Source organism: Haliotis rufescens, unplaced genomic scaffold, assembly GCF_023055435.1.
Source record: "Haliotis rufescens isolate VD_foot unplaced genomic scaffold, xgHalRufe1.0.p SCAF_7, whole genome shotgun sequence".
Classification (NCBI taxonomy): Eukaryota; Metazoa; Mollusca; class Gastropoda; order Lepetellida; family Haliotidae; genus Haliotis; species Haliotis rufescens.
Window position 1 is genome coordinate 37,149,135 of NW_025964361.1, and position 19,515 is coordinate 37,168,649.

The 19,515-nt window shown below is 42.7% G+C and overlaps 1 protein-coding gene across 1 annotated transcript; it reads left to right on the forward strand.

The window, feature by feature from the left end:
• The first annotated feature begins 1,005 nt into the window (after positions 1-1,005).
• Positions 1,006-10,206, forward strand: LOC124112944 (probable glycosyltransferase STELLO1). The gene is made up of 5 exons (XM_046473152.2): positions 1,006-1,561; positions 6,171-6,399; positions 6,907-7,053; positions 7,222-7,347; positions 7,812-10,206. Exons 1-5 carry the CDS (start codon positions 1,486-1,488, stop codon positions 9,784-9,786), a joined length of 2,553 nt encoding a protein of 850 aa, XP_046329108.2. The 5' UTR covers positions 1,006-1,485; the 3' UTR covers positions 9,787-10,206.
• Positions 10,207-19,515: the final 9,309 nt, after the last annotated feature.

Sequence of the window (19,515 nt, forward strand, 5' to 3'; positions counted from 1 at the left end):
ACCGATCCAGATCCATTGACTAAAACTAATTTATGTTTAAATCAACTAAATGTTCGCGAAAAAGTTAGCGTATCATCACTGGCTCCCGTCACAAACACATGCACAGGCAAGTCAGTTGTCCACCTGAACAAAACACAATAACATATGGTACAAGTCAAAAAGGGTACTCATTTTGGTCACTGATGCGTCAAATTTGGAAAAGGACTCCACGTTTCTGCCGAGGTCTTGACGCGTGTGGCACTGATCACTCTTTTTGCATGAAAAGTATGAAATGACACACGTAAGTTATAAAGATGAAAAGATTCCTTGCTTGGTATAATGATCTATACCGAAACGTTGCCTTTACAGTATTAAAGAAGTTGTTGTCCATAAATTGTGTCTACTTTGTCATCTGTTAACTTCTAAGTAATGCCTATAAACAATGATAAGATTCGTTTACAAGACCTGGTAGACTTCAGTTTCATTCCATCTGGTAATTATGAAAAATAACTTTATATAATTTAATTTTTAAATACCGAGTTAATTAAATAAAAATGTACGTGTCTATACAATATGTTGTCATGGAATAAATGTTAATGTTCGTATATGTAATTGTATAAAATATTTCCGTCAATCAGGTTTTTTTTAGAGCAACAGCACCCTGGAACATGTAAAATTACTCGCGTGTACTTCCGAACACAGAGATCCACTTCTAAAACACTATTAGGTGTTAACGAGATTATGTTAATCTCTAAAACAAGACTTTCTTATTAGACTAATCAGGCTGCCGCCCTGGGTGTACTGAGCGAATTACAGTGGCAGACATTGTTTGAACTTCAATTTGTGTGGAACCGTCTTTTAAGGGAATTTCACACATGCACGTGTTGTTCTAACAGATTGCGCTAATTAATTGGGCTGACATTGACATTCCTAATTATTGACATTGTGTTGTGACAAGGAAGCTATGTCATAGCTTACCACTTGAATTGATCCTATTGTGCACATGAGCTTATTTGTGAGATCAACCATTGTGATAAGCTTAGCTGACTGTATTTCCTTTCTAGATGTCCTGACAGCCGACACGAAACAAAGACGGTTATATAACAGTGTGTACATGATCCGCATCGAAACATACCAGTACGAAAACCACGACCCTGTTAGCAAGTCAGTTTTGTTAAAGGACAACGCGAAGTTATTATAACCCGTTTTCACAAGACACACTTGAATTGAAGGTAAACCCGTTGTGGTATAGGTCACCTAGATCGCCTGGTACAGGTTGGGTGTGTCCGCTGGATGAAACAAACACCAGGAAAACATCGGGTCCACACAGATACGAAATAGACAACTTATTGATAGCAAACTCCTGTATTTCTGATGTGCTGGTAAAGAAATGTACAACTGTACATTGCCAACAAGACAGTTATAACGACGGCTGATGTGAAACGGGGACACGGTGTGGATTTTCTACAAAACCAGTTTTAAGTGTCACCGCTCAGGAGAATCTTCATGTATGGAATAAGGATGTTAACGAAAACTTTCCGTGGTCTCAGGCGCTACAGGCCTGTCGACATGCGCAGAAGGAGTGAGTATATATGCTTGTCGCCATTTTGTATCATGACATTTATTTGTTGCGTGACGCACTGAGCACACTGAAGCTCACTTAAAGAGGTAACTGTAACAGAAGCGATTGCGCCAAAAGCGTATATACTAGTTATCATAAAGTATCCGTGTGGTTATTACTATCAGAGAAGGACTCAGTGGACGGGGTGCAGGGGGTAACCTCCCCACCCCCCACCCCCCTTCAGACAGTCAGTAGGTAATGTTGCCTAATCGTGTCGAAAAACAGCTGAGTTATTTTGCAGTCGTCCGTCCTTCTGTCGATTTGTTTTCACCCCCATAGTACCAGTGAAAACATAACTGTATGGGTGATCCAAGTTAAACGGGGTCTCGTGTGCTTAAAATGTGAAACTAAAATTATTATTTTTTTTTTGGGGGGGGCACTTAAATAACCATTTCCGCATGCATTCATATGCATTAGTATGTCGACGTTGTCCACCACTTTTATCTTTGATTACCCCGTCAGTACTCGTGTCAATGGATATCTTCTCTCTAAAGTAAAGTCGCAAATCTTATAAAACCATAATACATAAAAGCTCTTTTTTAACCCACTACATGAGGCCCTCATACTGATCATTGGTATATTATTGACATTCCCGTACTGTTTAGACTCGCACTACTTCGAGCGGGATACACCCAACTCGCCTAAAAATATTTTGACCCGACTCGCCTAAAACTATTTTGAGCGAACTACTGTCGTTTTTTTTATTTTAGAATAAGTATGTAACTATCAGAAATACATAGTAATGGATTTTATACACATAATGTACCTAAATGTTAGTGTTGTAGTCTCGGTCCCAATAGCGTAACCGACTGGGCTCTGACTCACTGACTCAACATGAAGTGCAGATGTAGTGAGCCTTCCTCACCAGTGATACAACTGAAATATTGTTCAAAGCAGCGTTAAATTCAACTCACTCACTAACGTCTCTTCACCAGCCATCTGATTTCGCCAACTCACCCACTCATGACATGACCCATATACATAAAACTGCATTTTGTCATGTGGATTTGACATGTACGTGTTCAGTGCGTATTATGTGAGTTGAAATTTATCGCGCTCGCTCACTGAGATATCATGCCGCAGTTTAACATAAATACCCCACTCGGATACATTATGAAGTATACAACAAGTACCATCGTTGAATGCCTGTTGGTATGATGCGGCAATGAGATCAACCATTCGCTCCCCGAGCAAGCGCTCCATCATCTAGACCACGGAGGCGGTGATATGTTATGTACAAGGAAGTGCGTATGTTTAATGTGAATTTGGGGACATTGTTCAATGCTCACGTGCATAAACTGCAAGTCGTGCCGTTTGCAACTTTCATAAGATTTAAATGTAATTTACGGGAGCTTACAAACATGTGTTTATGTGTTATTGAAGTCGGGTTGTGTGGCCTTGAGTGCCCCAGGTTCGTGGCTCGCCAACTGTCAGGCTTCCGATAGTTATCAGGATATAAGCATGAACCTTAAACTCAAAAAGCCCAATCGAGTACATTGTGTGTCAGGTGACTTTAGATTAATTTCATTGAACAGATCGATCTTATGTTTGGTAAGAGCTACTCCGTGGTCCTGTGAATAGAGTGTCTGTCCTGAGTAAAAGACGTTAAAATGGTACTTGTTATTGATCGACTTGGCGCTCGGATTAATGGGATAAAACAAGGACTAGTCGAGAGAGAGAGAGAGAGAGAGAGAGAGAGAGAGAGAGAGAGAGAGAGAGAGAGAGAGAGAGAGAACGAGAGAGAGAGAGAGAGAGAACGAGAGAGAGAGAGAGAGAGAGGATCATTTTGGCCTTTTTTATAAATATGTTCGCGTTGGCATTCCAAGTTTGGAATCGGTAATGGTGCCAAGATACTTATACTGTTCAAACAAATCAACATACGGAATTTCGGTCTTCTTTTTTTCTAAAATCTATAATTATTTGCTATTAATATTTGAAATTTGGGAGCAATAATCAATTTCAGACTGTTTCATGAATCCGGCCAGCGCTACGTCATCTGCAAACGTAACGGTTAAACAACTATTAAAAGTACTGATACAGTCATTTGTGTATAAAATACATAAAACAAGAGAGAGAGCACACAATCTTGAGGAGGACCCGTAGATGTGAAGGTTACAGATGTTTTGATACAATTGACAGTCACAAACAGTCTTGCTTGTTAACAAGCAAATATTCAATGCATTTAATAATTGTTGAATTAACAGACATGTTAGATAATTTTTGCATGAACAGAATTATGAATAACATAGACATGATAGACACAGATATGTCATATGCAAAAAATTGAATTGTGAAGTACATGTATATTTTAATCTCCGGGATCTGCCCTTCATTGCTGAATGTTATTAGGCAATAATGCCACGTGTGCTCGCGCTTGTATTATGTGATCACAATAGAGATCGGGTGGACACAATGGCTGCTTGTTGTGGACAGAGCTTGGATGGTGACCGTCTGAAATGGCCACATCTCAAGGTAGACCTGGACGCTGTAGTGTAGCATCTTACGAAAACGACCAGGATTCATAAACACGTCTTCAAATACGTCTTGGATTTAGATGAAATGCTTTGAATAATCATTCAGCACTTGTTTCCCAAACTAAATAATCAAACAGGATGACAAGTTAAAATCAACACGTACATTTACACATTATTCTCGTCCTCTTATCCTCACTACAACCTCTCTTTCTTCTCTTTGTCTCTCCATCTTCGTAGGTCTGCTGTCTGTGACATCCTTTTACCCCCACTTCCATCATCCTGTGCATTATCAATCAGGATTTGAACTCAGCCTGAATCACCACAGCTCCACCCTTCAAAGCGCTGTCCCCGACCTCCTCGTCTCACTACCAGCAACCAAAACAAACCGCCCCTCGTGTGCTATTACACTGACTGGACCCTGACCAGTGGCACAAATTCAGGACGACATTTTCACCACAACACAAAAGAGACTTTACACCGGTATATCTTCTTTCACACGCTAACTCAAGACGAGGAAATAGTTGGATATCAATATCCTTAAATGGGGTATGGATACCGTTCTCGTACATTCACCCTTGTTCGAGGTTGGATTGTCCTATACTTTTATTCAAATAGCTGACTAAGTATGGCCGAACATGAGATCCCGTGATATGGCGAGGTGTCACATTGCATCTGTTGTAGTCTGCGCAGATCTCGGTGACTTCCACAAGGTCACCGCCACCTGTAAGCTGTGTGCAATGGAGTTACTAGATGTCACCAAGGGTTGTGCATCTGCCAATCATTGTATGCCAGCTACCCGGGAAACTATTCTAAAGCCACCCAACACCCCCCACCTCCTCCCCGCGGGGATTTCGGGGTAGAATAGTGACAATGACAATGACAAATATTTTATTTTGACAATGACAAATTGTTTATTTTTGTCTCATCGGAGATACAGGTTATAGGCACATACATTATTATAAAAGTACACTATAAAGTATCTCTGCCACCGACGGTGTGGATTATAAGAGACCATACATAGTACATAGTAAAACAAATTGAGTAAAAACATATAAAAAGCAATATAAATATATATGGTGTTATTGGTAGTGAGATTTTCTTCGGACAGCCATTTTGTAGCACATACTACCTAGTGTTGAAATAATATTGTAATCATTTAAAATATATACAAGCTCAATATAGTTATTTAAGTTGCCATAGTTCCCAACAATCTATGGTGGATGGATGAGCTGGTCCGACTGAGTGACTTGGTTGACAACGTGTCTTGAAGTCCGACGACATGGATCATTGCTCCTATCATCAATCACTGGGTTGTCTGGTCCAGACATGATGAGTTACGGCGGGTCGCCTTCATGTTACTGTAAAATTGCTGAGTGGGGCATTAACAACAAACAAATTACCATATGATTTTCGTGAAAACATAAATGAAGTTTATGTCAACATCTGACCGTCCTGTGTGCCAACGTACCCCGACAGCATGATCATGCCATCAACCACTAGGTTACCTGTTACCTAGCAAAGAACTTGAGTATGTTTATCAACATGTAAATAAGTTGCTAGTATTTCCATAGCATTTGATTGTTTAACCAAACATTTTTTTTCGTTAAAACTTCTATAAACCTAATAAAATAGGCCATGCCCGTCCGCGAAATACTTCCGTAGTCATGTTGCATGGCGTCCTAACTACAGTCTTTTTATGTTGATAATTAAATAAACTGTCAGGTATTATTTGTTTATACGAACTGACCTCAATAACTTTTGCGTTTTTGGAGGTGACACCATAAAAATAGGTGTGCACACAAACGAAACAAAAAATTGAAGTAATTTCGAAATTAAGGTCCAATTTCAATCGTGATTAAAATATGTTTCGGTATAATTCTAAATTCAGTTTCAATTATGATTGAAATATGCTTCCGTAATGTAATGAAAATTATCTCTTTAAGTTTCTCATGTGAATACATTTCTCATTTATTTTTCATATTCACCTCGGTGAACATTTGATTATTTTGCCAATGTATATGCTCTTCTGTACATGACATATTAAAACGCATATTTGCATACGCATTTCTTGCCTACATAAAGATATATACTTGCAGATTTGAAAAAGGTATGGATGTTGCTGATAGTAATGATATTTGCAACTTACTTCCTGGATACCTGGTATTGTTTCACCCCTCCAATACCCGACACGAACCGCCCCGGTCACCCACACAAGCCTCATAGCAATCCTCATCAACACCCGGGCCAGCAACACCCGGGCCAGCAACACCCGGGCCAGCAACACCCGGACAGTCAACACCAAATGAAGTTAAAAGATGCAGAAATGTAAGTATATTTAGTCAACGTGGATGTGTATAAACCAATTACCGTAACACTGATAAAACCATGTTTGTTGTTTAACGCCGCAATCAGCGATAAAATCATGTGAAAATAGACTAAAGACCGAAAATAGAAAGAAAGCGAACACGTTTTCTATGGAACTCCCACAACTGGTTTGTTAGGGGTTTTGGTTAACAAGGGACAAGGGACTGACTCGTCTAAGGTGCTGCAATTTGCTGTGCAGAGTTACGTCCCTTAGGCGTGGGTTCGATTCCCGGTTCGCCACGATTATGTTTCTAAGTTTGTCAGCACAAGATCCGTCCTTTGGGGCTTCACCACACGGGTTAACGTCTAATACTTGCACCACTATAGTCTTTCCTTCCACAAGCTGACACGCCGTGATATAACTAAACATTGTCCAAAGCGGCATACAACCCAACTCACTCACGTCTCTTCATAAACCGGTGTTGAGCTGACTTGTATAGTACATGTAATATATGTTCTATATTACAGCGATTACCAGCAAATGGAACCGATTATCGCATCAGATAAACATCAAGTACAACCACAACAGCACCATCCGCAACAACAACAGAACAGGCAACAGCAAATAATTCAAGATTCCAAAGCCACCACTAAATCACAACCACCCAGGACGAGGTAGACCCCCATTATTGTCATATCACAATAAACATATTTAGTTGCAATTGCAGTGGATGTATTTCGTGAAATTTAGATAAATACAGGTTGTATGTCTGTTTGTATATATGACGTTTTGCATCTTAATAAAATTGTTTGTTAACCAACATTGTAAAACATCATTTGCAGTCCTGTGACAAAACAACTTGAGAGCTGGATAGTTGTGCTTTCTTCAACCGGATGTGACGTCACGCACTTCAACAAAATACCTGAATGGAAAGTGGTGGTCGTCGGTAAGACTCCGAAAGGCTGCAAGTAAGTATCAGTTATTTTTCCTGAATACACAATAATTATGAACATCGATGTGTGTAGTCACGACTTATTATTTTCGTTTTAGGTTTTGTTGTCAGAATTTAATTCAATTCAATCTCAACAAGTAGCAGTCTCTAAAGGTCGACAGTATGGGTGCTTGATCATTTCCCTCATCAAGACATACATGGCATCTTTAAGTGAATGCGAAAAATGCAGTGTTGCGTCCCTTGGGAACGCCAGAAACCTATGATTGTGGGTTCGACTCTCGGTTCTCCCTGATTATGTTTCTAGGTTTGTCATCACCATCTCCGTGCTCGTGGGTTTCATCAAAGTGATAAACGTCAGAGATACACACTTCGGGCTTTCCTCCCACATTACGCTGACACGCCATGATATAGCGGAAATACTGTTCAAAACTCACCTTTTACTAGTTAGAATTAATAATTTTGTTCATTTTGTTATTACAGACCGTCCAGCACCTCTCGATGTACTTACCTCAACTCTGGTAAAGTGAAATCCCTAGGCTATGCCATCTCCAAACTCCTCCCAGGAAGTTCAGACAGCATGAAGATGATTGGTTACCTGTACGCCATCTCCAAGGGAGCCAATGTCATCTACGACACCGAGTGTCACATTGTCCCGAAATTCAACCGTGTGGACTTCGCAATGTCCGGCAACACTACTAGCCTGGCATTCGCTGATGGCCCCATCTTTAATCCATATGGTCATTTTGGATACCCCATGTTATTCCCCCGGGGTTTCCCCGAGAGCGCGCTATATGTCAAGGGTCCTCATCGATACCGTTTAGTGGACATAGAGGTTCCACTCATTCAACAAGGCCAAGTGAATTTCATATTAGGAAAACAAGACGTTTCTTATCTAAAACTGACCAAGGACCACAACATCACATTTGACCGGTCTTCTCCACCTGTCTGTCTGTCTGGCAATAGGTTTGGACCAATCGGCTCGATGAACACCGTGTTCCTATACAAATCATTTCTGACTATGTTCCTGCCTACCAAATGCAAAGGTTCTTGTAGCACGGTGAGAGGGTACTTTGCGCAAAGACTCTTAGCGGAAATAGGCGGTAGCACTGGCTTCCTGTCCTCAACAGCTTATTCTCTAACGCCCCCTACCGGCAACAACAAATTTGTGGTGAGTAAGCAGTCAACAGATAAGATCACCGAAAATTTAATCAGTTCGTTGAAGAACTGGAAATGCATTCCGAGTTTCAGCGCGTTTGCGTGTGCAAAATCACTTGTTGATCACCTTGCGAAGCATTCGTTTTTGTCCAAGAAAGACAAAGCCTTGTTCGACGCATGGGTCACAGACTTGAAGAAGTTCAACCTCAAAGAACCAACGAGAAGAACCATTGCGGATGTTGATTCCAATCCTACCCAGTGGAACCCACAATTAACATATGCATCGTCAAGGGTCATCCCAGCAAAGATTCTGTTAGGAACCGACTCAACCCAAAAGCATATTTCAAAGCACGTTTTCAAAAAACTATACGACACGTGTCCCAAACTGAAGTACACCCTCTCGGATTGGCTCAATGCACCAATAACGGACATCATGTTAGTGGTGATATTCAATTACGAATTCCTTCATAAAAATCTCGCGTACCTAGAATTTTCTCATAGGAGATATTTCAGACATATTTTATATTGTGGCCCAAGCTATCCCGGGTTTGACAAAATTCTCAAAGAGACGAATATGGAACATATTACATACGTTGAAGGTGTGGATAAAGACTCGTGGTTCTTTCTATATAAGTGCCTCGTCCATGCCGCGAATATGAGACTTAATGTGAAGGGTTATCTCTACGTTGGCGACGACCTCCTCCTCAACCACTGGAACGTCATCGATCTCCCACGAGACACTTTCTGGATGCCAATGCCGGTAAGCTATGTCGAACGGAATCGGACAAGCAAATACTGGTGGTACTATTGGAATAAACCCATAGGAAGGAAAGCTGTGAATCTGTTCATGGATGATGTTCAAGATTCCGTGAAGAGGAACCCCAATGATGCAATTTTGAATAATTATTTAAAGGAATATGGTAAAAATGTGCATCTTAACAGGGCTGTTCATCGATCGATTGACGTGTTTTACGCGCCTGCTCGGTATAATGCAGAATTGATCAGACTTGGGAAGATGTTTAGGAAACATAATACCCTGCTTGCACTCGCAATTCCGATGTTGCATGCTGGTCTGGTCAACTTTAAAGACGCTGTTCACCTCAAGGGGAAAAGTTTGTGGAGGGAGAACAGGTCAAATAACCTGGAGGCGTTTAACGTGGACTCGCATTATATCCACCCCTTCAAAGCGGGTAAGGATTTGGACAGTAAGAAAGGAAAAGACTTCTTTTGTGATTATTATTTTCCACTTTCGGAAACAAAGTTATTAGAGGCAAGGAATAGATTGCACAAGAATAGGTAAAACAAAGCACCAGGCCGTTATTGTGATTGTAATAGAAAACCTTGTGAATATTAGATATAAAATTGTCTCATCAAATACATATTGAACAAAAAAAAGTTAGGGATTTTGAATATGTTTTGTGATGTTTTTATGATATAGCACACAAAATCACGATCCATAACGGTTTTTTGTTCAGTATATATTGTTTTTTGACAGCGGACGGAAGTCTAAGTTGAAGACGATCACGAATGTTTTTTGCACTCGAGTTAATGACTTGCCTTCTGTTAGTATTAGTGAAAATGGCTGTTATGAGTTGTGATGTGTTTTGATGTGTTTGTGGGTGCTCATTGTGGACATGCTGCGCAATGTTCGAGGGACATAAATGAAAATATAAAGTATTTATTTACACAGTGGGATATTTTTAATAAAATATGAAAGGAATTCCAGTGTTTACTTATTGCCATGACATTTCAACATGAAACGTCTTCAGACACCACAGGGGCGGTCGGGTAGCCTAGTGGTTAAAGCGTTGGCTCGTCATGCCGAAGACCCGGGTTCGATTCCCGACATGGGTACAATGTGTGAAGCCCATTTCTGGTGTCCCCCGCCGTGATATTGCTGGAATATTGCTAAAAGCGGCGTAAAACCATACTCACTCACTCACTCAGACACCACTGTCCGGATTGGTTTTGTACAGTGAGTGAGTTTGCGATCCCAGCCTAATCCCAGCCACATCACGACTGCGGAAGCTGGACGTCCGTTTTGTATCCATAAGGGGAATCGAACCCGCCATCGTCGTGACGCGCCAACGCTGTAACAATTGGACTACCACACCGCCCGATTTGGTCATGTGGAATATACATACTTATAATTAATAACGGAGTGTTAAACCAACACATATTTTACCATTGTTCATTTGAAAATACTAATAAAAAACACCAGATACAATACATGAGTGAGTTGGGATCAACGCCGTCTTGAACGTTAACAGTAGTTCAAGTATTCCAGTTAAGTACTGAGAGGGGAGAGTGAGAGCCCGAGGTGTTAAGAGGGGAGAGTGAGAGCCCGAGGTGATGAGAGGGGAGAGTAAGAGCCCGAGGTGATGAGAGGGGAGAGGGAGAGCCCGAGGTGATGAGAGGAGAGAGTGAGAGCCCGAGGTGATGAGAGGAGAGAGTGAGAGCCCGGGGTGATGAGAGGGGAGAGTAAGAGCCCGAGGTGATGAGAGGGGAGAGGGAGAGCCCGAGGTGATGAGAGGAGAGAGTGAGAGCCCGAGGTGATGAGAGGAGAGAGTGAGAGCCCGGGGTGATGAGAGGGGAGAGTAAGAGCCCGAGGTGATGGGAGGGGAGAGTAAGAGCCCGAGGTGATGGGAGGGGAGAGTGAGAGCCCGAGGAGATGAGAGGGGGAGAGTGAGAGCCCGAGGTGATGAGAGGAGAGAGTGAGAGCCCGAGGTGATGAGAGGGGAGAGCGAGAGCCCGAGGTGATGAGAGGAGAGAGTGAGAGCCCGAGGTGATGAGAGGAGAGAGTGAGAGCCCGAGGTGATGAGAGGAGAGAGTGAGAGCCCGAGGTGATGAGAGGAGAGAGTGAGAGCACGAGGTGATGAGAGGGAAGAGGGAGAGCCCGAGGTGATGAGAGGGGAGAGTGAGAGCCCGAGGTGTTAAGAGGGGAGAGTGAGAGCCCGAGGAGATGAGAGGGGGAGAGTGAGAGCCCGAGGTGATGAGAGGAGAGAGTGAGAGCCCGAGGTGATGAGAGGGGAGAGCGAGAGCCCGAGGTGATGAGAGGAGAGAGTGAGAGCCCGAGGTGATGAGAGGAGAGAGTGAGAGCCCGAGGTGATGAGAGGAGAGAGTGAAAGCCCGAGGTGATGAGAGGAGAGAGTGAGAGCCCGAGGTGATGAGAGGGAAGAGGGAGAGCCCGAGGTGATGAGAGGGGAGAGTGAAAGCCCGAGGTGATGAGAGAGTGAGAGCCCGAGGTGATGAGAGGGGAGAGTAAGAGCCCGAGGTGATGAGAGGGGAGAGTGAGAGCCCGAGGCGATGAGAGGAGAGAGTGAGAGCCCGAGGTGATGAGAGGGGAGAGTGAGAGCCCGAGGTGATGAGAGGAGAGAGTGAGAGCCCGAGGTGATGAGAGGGGAGAGTGAGAGCCCGAGGTGATGAGAGGGGAGAGTGAGAGCCCGAGGTGATGAGAGGAGAGAGTGAGAGCCCGAGGTGTTAAGAGGGGAGAGTGAGAGCCCGAGGTGATGAGAGGGGAGAGTGAGAGCCTGAGGTGATGAGAGGGGAGAGTGAGAGCCCGAGGTGATGAGAGGAGAGAGTGAGAGCCCGAGGTGATGAGAGGAGAGAGTGAGAGCCCGAGGTGATGAGAGGAGAGTGTGAGAGCCCGAGGTTATGCAGATCTTAGACGTTTTCGATGTTCCCTTGATCTTGATTATAGCACATATTAGATGTATATTAGTGTACGTACAGGCATTGGATTGTCCATGTCCCCGAGGCAAGTGTGTTAACTGACTTTAAAAGTCCTGTATCCATCCTTGCCGAACTAGGCTGGTATTATGGAGATAAATTTTGGCTGGACTAACGAGACTATGCATATTCCAATCAAAATCGCGTAACGAAATCGAAATCTGGTTTGTAAACTATCGTGCAGATTTCGGTCTATTGCAGGATTTGCAAAGCATGTGCACCGCCAACCCGGCGTCAACAGATATTTTCCAAATCTTTTCATGATTTAATGTGCTCTGGTAATTTGATGCATTTCCGATGTAAGACCAGTTTTATCACAATATAGATCATGATTATTGATCAGATCATCTTGACTGAGCGCCGCCATTTTGATTGAAGCAAATGTGATACAAGAGGCGGAATCTGATTGGTCAAAAGGGGAGGCGTAGGAGGGACACAACTCGTAATAACCACTGGTGGCGCTACGATCGAGCCAGTAATGCCAGCTTAGCTTGGCAAGGGTGGAAACTGGACTTTCATAGTCAGTTAAATAAATCCCTTGTGAATTGTCTGGTCCAGACTCGATTATACACAGACCGACGTTATATAACTGGAATATTGAATGTGGTGTCACATTCGTCACCACTCGCCCCTTTCCGTAACCTGAAAGAAGACTCGTCCCCCTATCGATGAATGTGATGTGCGAAAATACGACAAACCAATCAGAATGCGCGTATTATTTCAAGTTCTTTGTCAAAGAATCCCTCAGAAATAATTTTTGATGTTACATATGTCTTGCATCTAAAATTATACCAAAGACACAGTTAAATGTGTTCAATCATACTGTATAATTCCGCATGTCCCGGTGTGCTTTAAATTGCATCTGAAATATATATGTAATATATGGGGAAATTACGCAACGAGTTGACAATTATTTTATGTATGCCCGATTGCGCTAAGATGGAACCCGGTCGCAAAAATGGCAATGAGAGGGGCACGAGTCGCTATTCGGCTTGTCACGGAATAACACGAGTTGGTCACGAATGGTGGTGTCAAACATCAGACAAACTAACAGGCTTTGGAAACTCTCCCAGATGCAAACCTTTCTTCGATGTGACAAAAGAATGTATGACAAGAGAGATGACTTCCCCTTCAAACTTTCCCTGTATGTCAAGCAATATTCCAGCAGCTCTTCACGTTCGTGTCTACCGGTGGCATGTCATGCCAGCAACGGTTGCTAGGGAGGGCGGCGAATGCGGAAGGTGGAGTTTAGATAGTACATTACGACACTTTGATTTGAGATATAAAATAAATAACAACAATGTCTCCATTATGCATTTTCGATCCAAACATTTGTGGCAGAGAGCTGTAGGCCAATACCCTTACATAGGAATATATTTCAACTGGGAGTAAGTTTGGACCATAAAATCCTGTCATTGAAATCATGAGCATCGATCTACGCAATTGGGATTCTATGACATGCATCAACCAAGTCAGCGAGCCTGACCACCCGATCCCGTTAGTCGCCTCTATAGCGATCCTGTTGAATCCGGACAGAGTCGATCCAAGTGAAGACTGTCGAAACACATTGAAGGGATTGAAAAGGAAAGCTCGGAATAAGTACAGCAACAAGTACGCCTCCGAGGTTTTGGTTGAAAATGTAAAACTGCAAGCGAGGGCTTTTTCTCCGAAGTCAAAGTTTTACATTTTTAAACCAAAACCAAATAAACACCATTAGAGTAATTATGGACACGCCTATTATGTGACGCCATACAAATTCTTACGCTACATGAACCTCCATATAATGTGCCATTGTTCGAATTTGAATAGAGAAACCAGGCGTGACACATCTGTTACCTATTTTCGTGTGTATAGGGACGGCTCAGGTTTATACCTGTTTGGTGAACACAACATATATTTGATTATGAATTTAATTTTTTTGTTATAAACTGCTGTGTACTCGTTATGTAGACATTGAAGGGACCATGCAAACCCCTTCTACTTGTCCGTATATCCGCTTGTCCACTAGTGACACTCGCGATAAGCATCAATATCAAATGCGGCGTAACGCCACCTCCATCTCATCAAATGCAGCCGCACGAACCCTTTAACGCACAGTGGGATAACCTTGGGTTACAAAAAAAAACACACAAAAAAACACCTTGGGTTACACATGTTAACACGAGGCTGTAGGTTCGATTCACGTCATGGACTTTTCATGATAAAAAAATGTGACTTTTAACCAATCATCAAACACAATTGTGTTCACATCAAGAGTCAAGTTAACGAAACGTTAATTGTAAAACCTAGGTATTACAATTGTAATGTATTCAGCAGGTCTCGGGTATAGTTGATATTGCCTACCTTGGAAGTTTACCTTGGACATTAAGAAGAACCTCCTGTTACATGTACTGTTGTGTGGCGACATCAGAGGTTTATAATACCACTTAAAGTGATTATATAGAAGGGCCTTTCAATCCAAATGATTGTAGACATGCTGTTTGACTCACAATAACATCAGCTTAATCGTTGTTCTGGGCTGTTCTTTAGTGACTCAACATTTCTATAAATACTCATATCTATAACAACCAAGACTCATGTTATAATCACCCAACTGAAACCCACTGCGACATATTTTGTAGTCCGGGGCCCCACAAACAATCATAGCGCTACGACTGTCAAACCACTGTTAAAGTATGGGAGATTTCACTATTACGCATATCCTTCTGCGAGCCTGTGAGGCATAGGACTCATCAATCAACCCTCGCACATCAGGGCTGTTGGACTCTCTGGCCAGATGTTGTAGCTTCCTAACCAGACCGCGTTCCTCTTATTCCAAACTCTGGTATGAGATTAAACTCTGAAACAACATCCACAATCACCCTGTTCATTAATTAAAGTACGTTGTGTTAAACCGCTGATAAAGGTGGGTAGTCCGTAAAACGAATACACGTGAATACCCGTGACTAGGTGATAACGTAATCAAACCTTTAGCATCCAGGGCCGTTCCACAAAGAGATCTTAGCGCTGAGACGATCGATGCAATTCCCTATTTTGAATTGTAATGTGTGTTCCCGTCTTTTCGCAAGTGAACAATTGACTTCCCTTTGCATGCGTTTATGACGGGTGTCACCGGTGGGGCAGGATACGCTCACCTTTTAGCGCACACCTGGTGCCATCGCTGTTCGATAGTGATTCAAAAGCATACGATCGGAATCGTACAATGGTGATTTCTAATAATTATGTTAAAGGTTTTTGTCGCTTTTCTTTCTTATTTTCCCCCATTTTTATCCTTTTTATAGTCATGCCGCTAAGACCCCTGTGTAGAACGTTTTGGTGAAACCCACGAGCACGAATATAAAATGCTGACAAACCAAGACTCATAATTAGAGCGAATCTAGAATTCGAACCTTCGACCATTGGATCTTGACAATACTAAAGGGCGTAACTCTACACAGCAAACTGCTACCCGAGAACATCAGGGTTAGAATTTGTCTTCCGCAACCCATGCTTGTCGTAAGAGACAACAAACGGGTCGAGTATTTACAGAGAGCCATCATATAGCTACAATATTGCTGAGTGGGCGTCAGATGTGTCATAAATGTATATTCTCGGCACCATATCCGTGTTGTTGACAATATACCCCTGAAACCCGAATCTTCCCATATCAAGCTGACACGCCGTGATATAACCGAAATACTGCCCAAAGAAACGAGACGTTGAACCAAACTGACTCACTCATTCATATTGACCCATGATGCATTGCAAACATGGCTTGCCCCGGAATACCCTCAGGGTGAGCTCCATTGATTGATGGCAATGAGACTGCACCAAAAAGAAACTTTTTTAGAGGTATGAATGTCACCTCACAAAAGCAAAACATATATCAGACAAAACAAAACACTTAGTATATTTCGGATACAAATCAATGGTGAAAAACAAACCGAAAACTGATAACGCCAGGGCGAGCATAAGAACTTTTGGGGTGAACACATCGTATTTTCATACACGCTACGGTAAATGAACCGTGTATGAGCATCCTCGCCATGGAAATGAGGCCTTAAACAAGCGTCTGACCTCCCAGTATTGTATAGTATTACACTCATTTGACGTCGCATCCAGGTGGGCAGTCTATTTATAACGTCAGGCGAGATGAGTCGCCATTCTTCGTTCAGAGCCTGAATCAGACATTGATTGGTGGGTGTGGTCTGTGTAAAGCACGTGGATCCAGATCACCCGAGACATGTTCAATGGTCGACATGACCTGAGACCATGCCGGCCAATGTAACACTTTGAAGTCGTTGGTGTTAAGAAAGTCAAATACGTGATGTATGGGTTCTGGCGTCATTGGGGGCACGGGTGGCCCAGTCGTCTAAGGCACCGCGATTCGCTGTGCAGAGTTGCGTCCCCTGGACACGCCAGAAACCTATGATTGTGGGTTCGATTCCGGTTCACCCCGATTATGTTTCTAGGTTTGTCAGCACCATACCTGTGCTCGTGGGTTTCACCGAAGTGGTAAACGTCTAAGACCTACATCACTTCGGGCTTTCCTCCCACATTAAGCTGACAGGCAGTGATACAACTGGAATACTGTTAAAAGCGGCGTTAAACCCAACTCACTCACTCACTCACTGGCGTCATTGGGTACCACGTGTCTTGTGGTAAATGGAAAGAGGGACGTTAAAGGACAAGAGACATCTCTTAACATCTTATCATTCACGTTTCCATTAATAATAACCAGCAGGGTGGGTCCTCTCTTGGCCACATATTCCACCCTAAACCACGACACCACCACCTTCACCTTCGACTTCCCGTGCCATGCAGTCACACCATGCACACGTTGTCTGCCATTCTCTCTGTACACACAACATCGTCTTTAATCTGAAAAGAGAGACCCATCGCCAGTCTAGCATTTGGCATCGCGGGAAAGGCTTGGCCATCTCAATCTCCGCGTTTGCTCTGTCAGCGTTGGTTCCCAGTGTGGTCTGCAGTATAGACACATACTTACCCTCTTCCCCATGTCGATTCCCTCCCACTTATCCGTCAACAGTGTTTGCTTTTGTGGTACATGTATTCAAAATGTCGCATACACGGCAGTGAGAGGCGGTCGGGTAGCCTTGTGGTTAAAACGTTCGCTCGTCACGCCGAAGACCCGGGTTCGATTCCCGACATGGGTACAATGGATGAAGCCCATTTCTGATGTCCCCGCCGTGATATTGCTGGGACATTGCTAAAGGCGGCGTAAAACCAAACTCACTCACTCACATGACAGTTATTTCATATATATTAGCAGAGAGGTTTACCAGTCCGCGTGAGGACATGAGCAAGCAATTCAGGCTGCTGACAGCCGCTGTATTCAGCATGTTCAGTGGAGCAAAGCATCACTGAGAAAACACAACACACTAGACACAGGCTCTGCATCAGTCGAGGTGGAAGGCGCTTGCCTTCTTCACAACAAAGGCGTCCCGAGGTAAAGAAACATCTCGTGAAAAAACGGCTATCAAATCTGATTTGTGCATGTAAACAGGCCAATATATTAAGTTAGTGAAATGTAATGGTGAACACTCATAGTTCTAGATGAGTTTAATTTGTAAACATAACTAGATTAAAAACTTTCAAAAATTAAAAAACAATCGCAAAATATTGATGATGGGTATCTTAGACATCTGCTCTTTTAAAATCAACTTCCCTATTTCGCACGAATTTAACATTTCGAACATTGAGTAGTCATTTGGTTATAAATTCATTTTTTAACCCAGTCATCATTGAACCAATTTATTTGTACACATAATCATCCAGCAACATTACTTTTTACACACTGTTGTAGGAATGAGTGATGGTTGAATAGACATAATCAAATTGAACGGTTTTTTCAATGTTCAATTACATATAAAAAAACTCACTATACTTTCTTTTGCCCCTCGGTGATTGTAATAATATGGAAATTATAATATGAAATGGAATTATTTCACTGAAACCAAAGTTAGACAAAAACATCTTTACCTGACATGCCCAATTCTTAATACCATGGGTCTCCACATCGCCATACAATTGTTCATCATATCCTCGTAAAAATACAATTAAAATCACAAGCAGTTTACACCAATATTTAATCATATTGAATTGTCTCTCATATAATATCGGGTATGAACCAAGATTTACAAGTAAATTTCTGTACTCTTGGTATCATTTTACAGAAATCTAAATGCTGCCTTTCAACATTATCTCCTCAATGGAAACCCCAGACCTCAGAAGCGTAATAAAGAACATTACCAACATAAGTGAGTGAGTTGGGTTTAACGCCGCTTTTAACAGTATTCCAGTTATATCGCGGTGTGTCAGCTTAATGTGGGAGGAAAGCCCGAATTGATGCAGGTTCCAGACGTTTACCACTTCGGTGAAACCCATGAGCACGGGTATTGTGCTGACAAACCTAGAAACATAATCGGGGCGAACCGGGATTCGAACCCACAATCATAGGTTTCTGGCGTGCCCAAGGGACGCAACTCTGCACAGCGAATCGCGGCGCCTTAGACGACTGGGCCACCCATGCGCCCTCTACCAAAATAAGAGTCAAATAAGGAAAGAATAGATTTGAGCAGAAAGTCCTGCCATTGTTGAAAAGAAAGAAACGATGTTTCCTACCCTGATTCGACACCTGTATTTCAGCTCTTGTAAACGTATTACATTGATACAGGACAATTCCCAAATATGTACAACAATCAACAGCTTTATTCTGATACCTCTGCCCCAGCGATATGACTTTACCACTCTTTCTTAAAACAACCACCCTTTCTAAAGACAACTAGTTTTGTTTTAGAAATGTTAACTTCTTATCCCCAAGTAATAAAATAAGGAGCATTTTGTGTAGCCCATTTTCAGAAAATATCACAAGGTCATCAGCATGTATTAACGAATAAACACACTGAAAGAGACGTAGACCCTTTATGGGTTGCAAATATCTTCCTTGAATGCCATCTCAAGAGTGAGTGAGTGAATATGGTTTTACGCCGCTTTAAGCAATATTCCAGCAATATCACGGCGGGGGACACCAGAAATGGGCTTCACACATTGTACCCATGTCGGGAATCGAGCCCGGATCTTCGGCGTGACGAGCGAACGCTTTAACCACTAGGCTACCCGACCGACCTTCCATCTCAAGATCATTCACATATAGAGAATACAATATCGGCGACAACGGCTTCTCCTGCATGAAGAAATGCCTGTGGTCCTATGCACAGCACACAGGTCGCAAATCAGGTGTAGCAGCGTCAATCGCGGAGAGTAGTCAGACGGCCGAATGCTTGCGGCAGCGTGACTC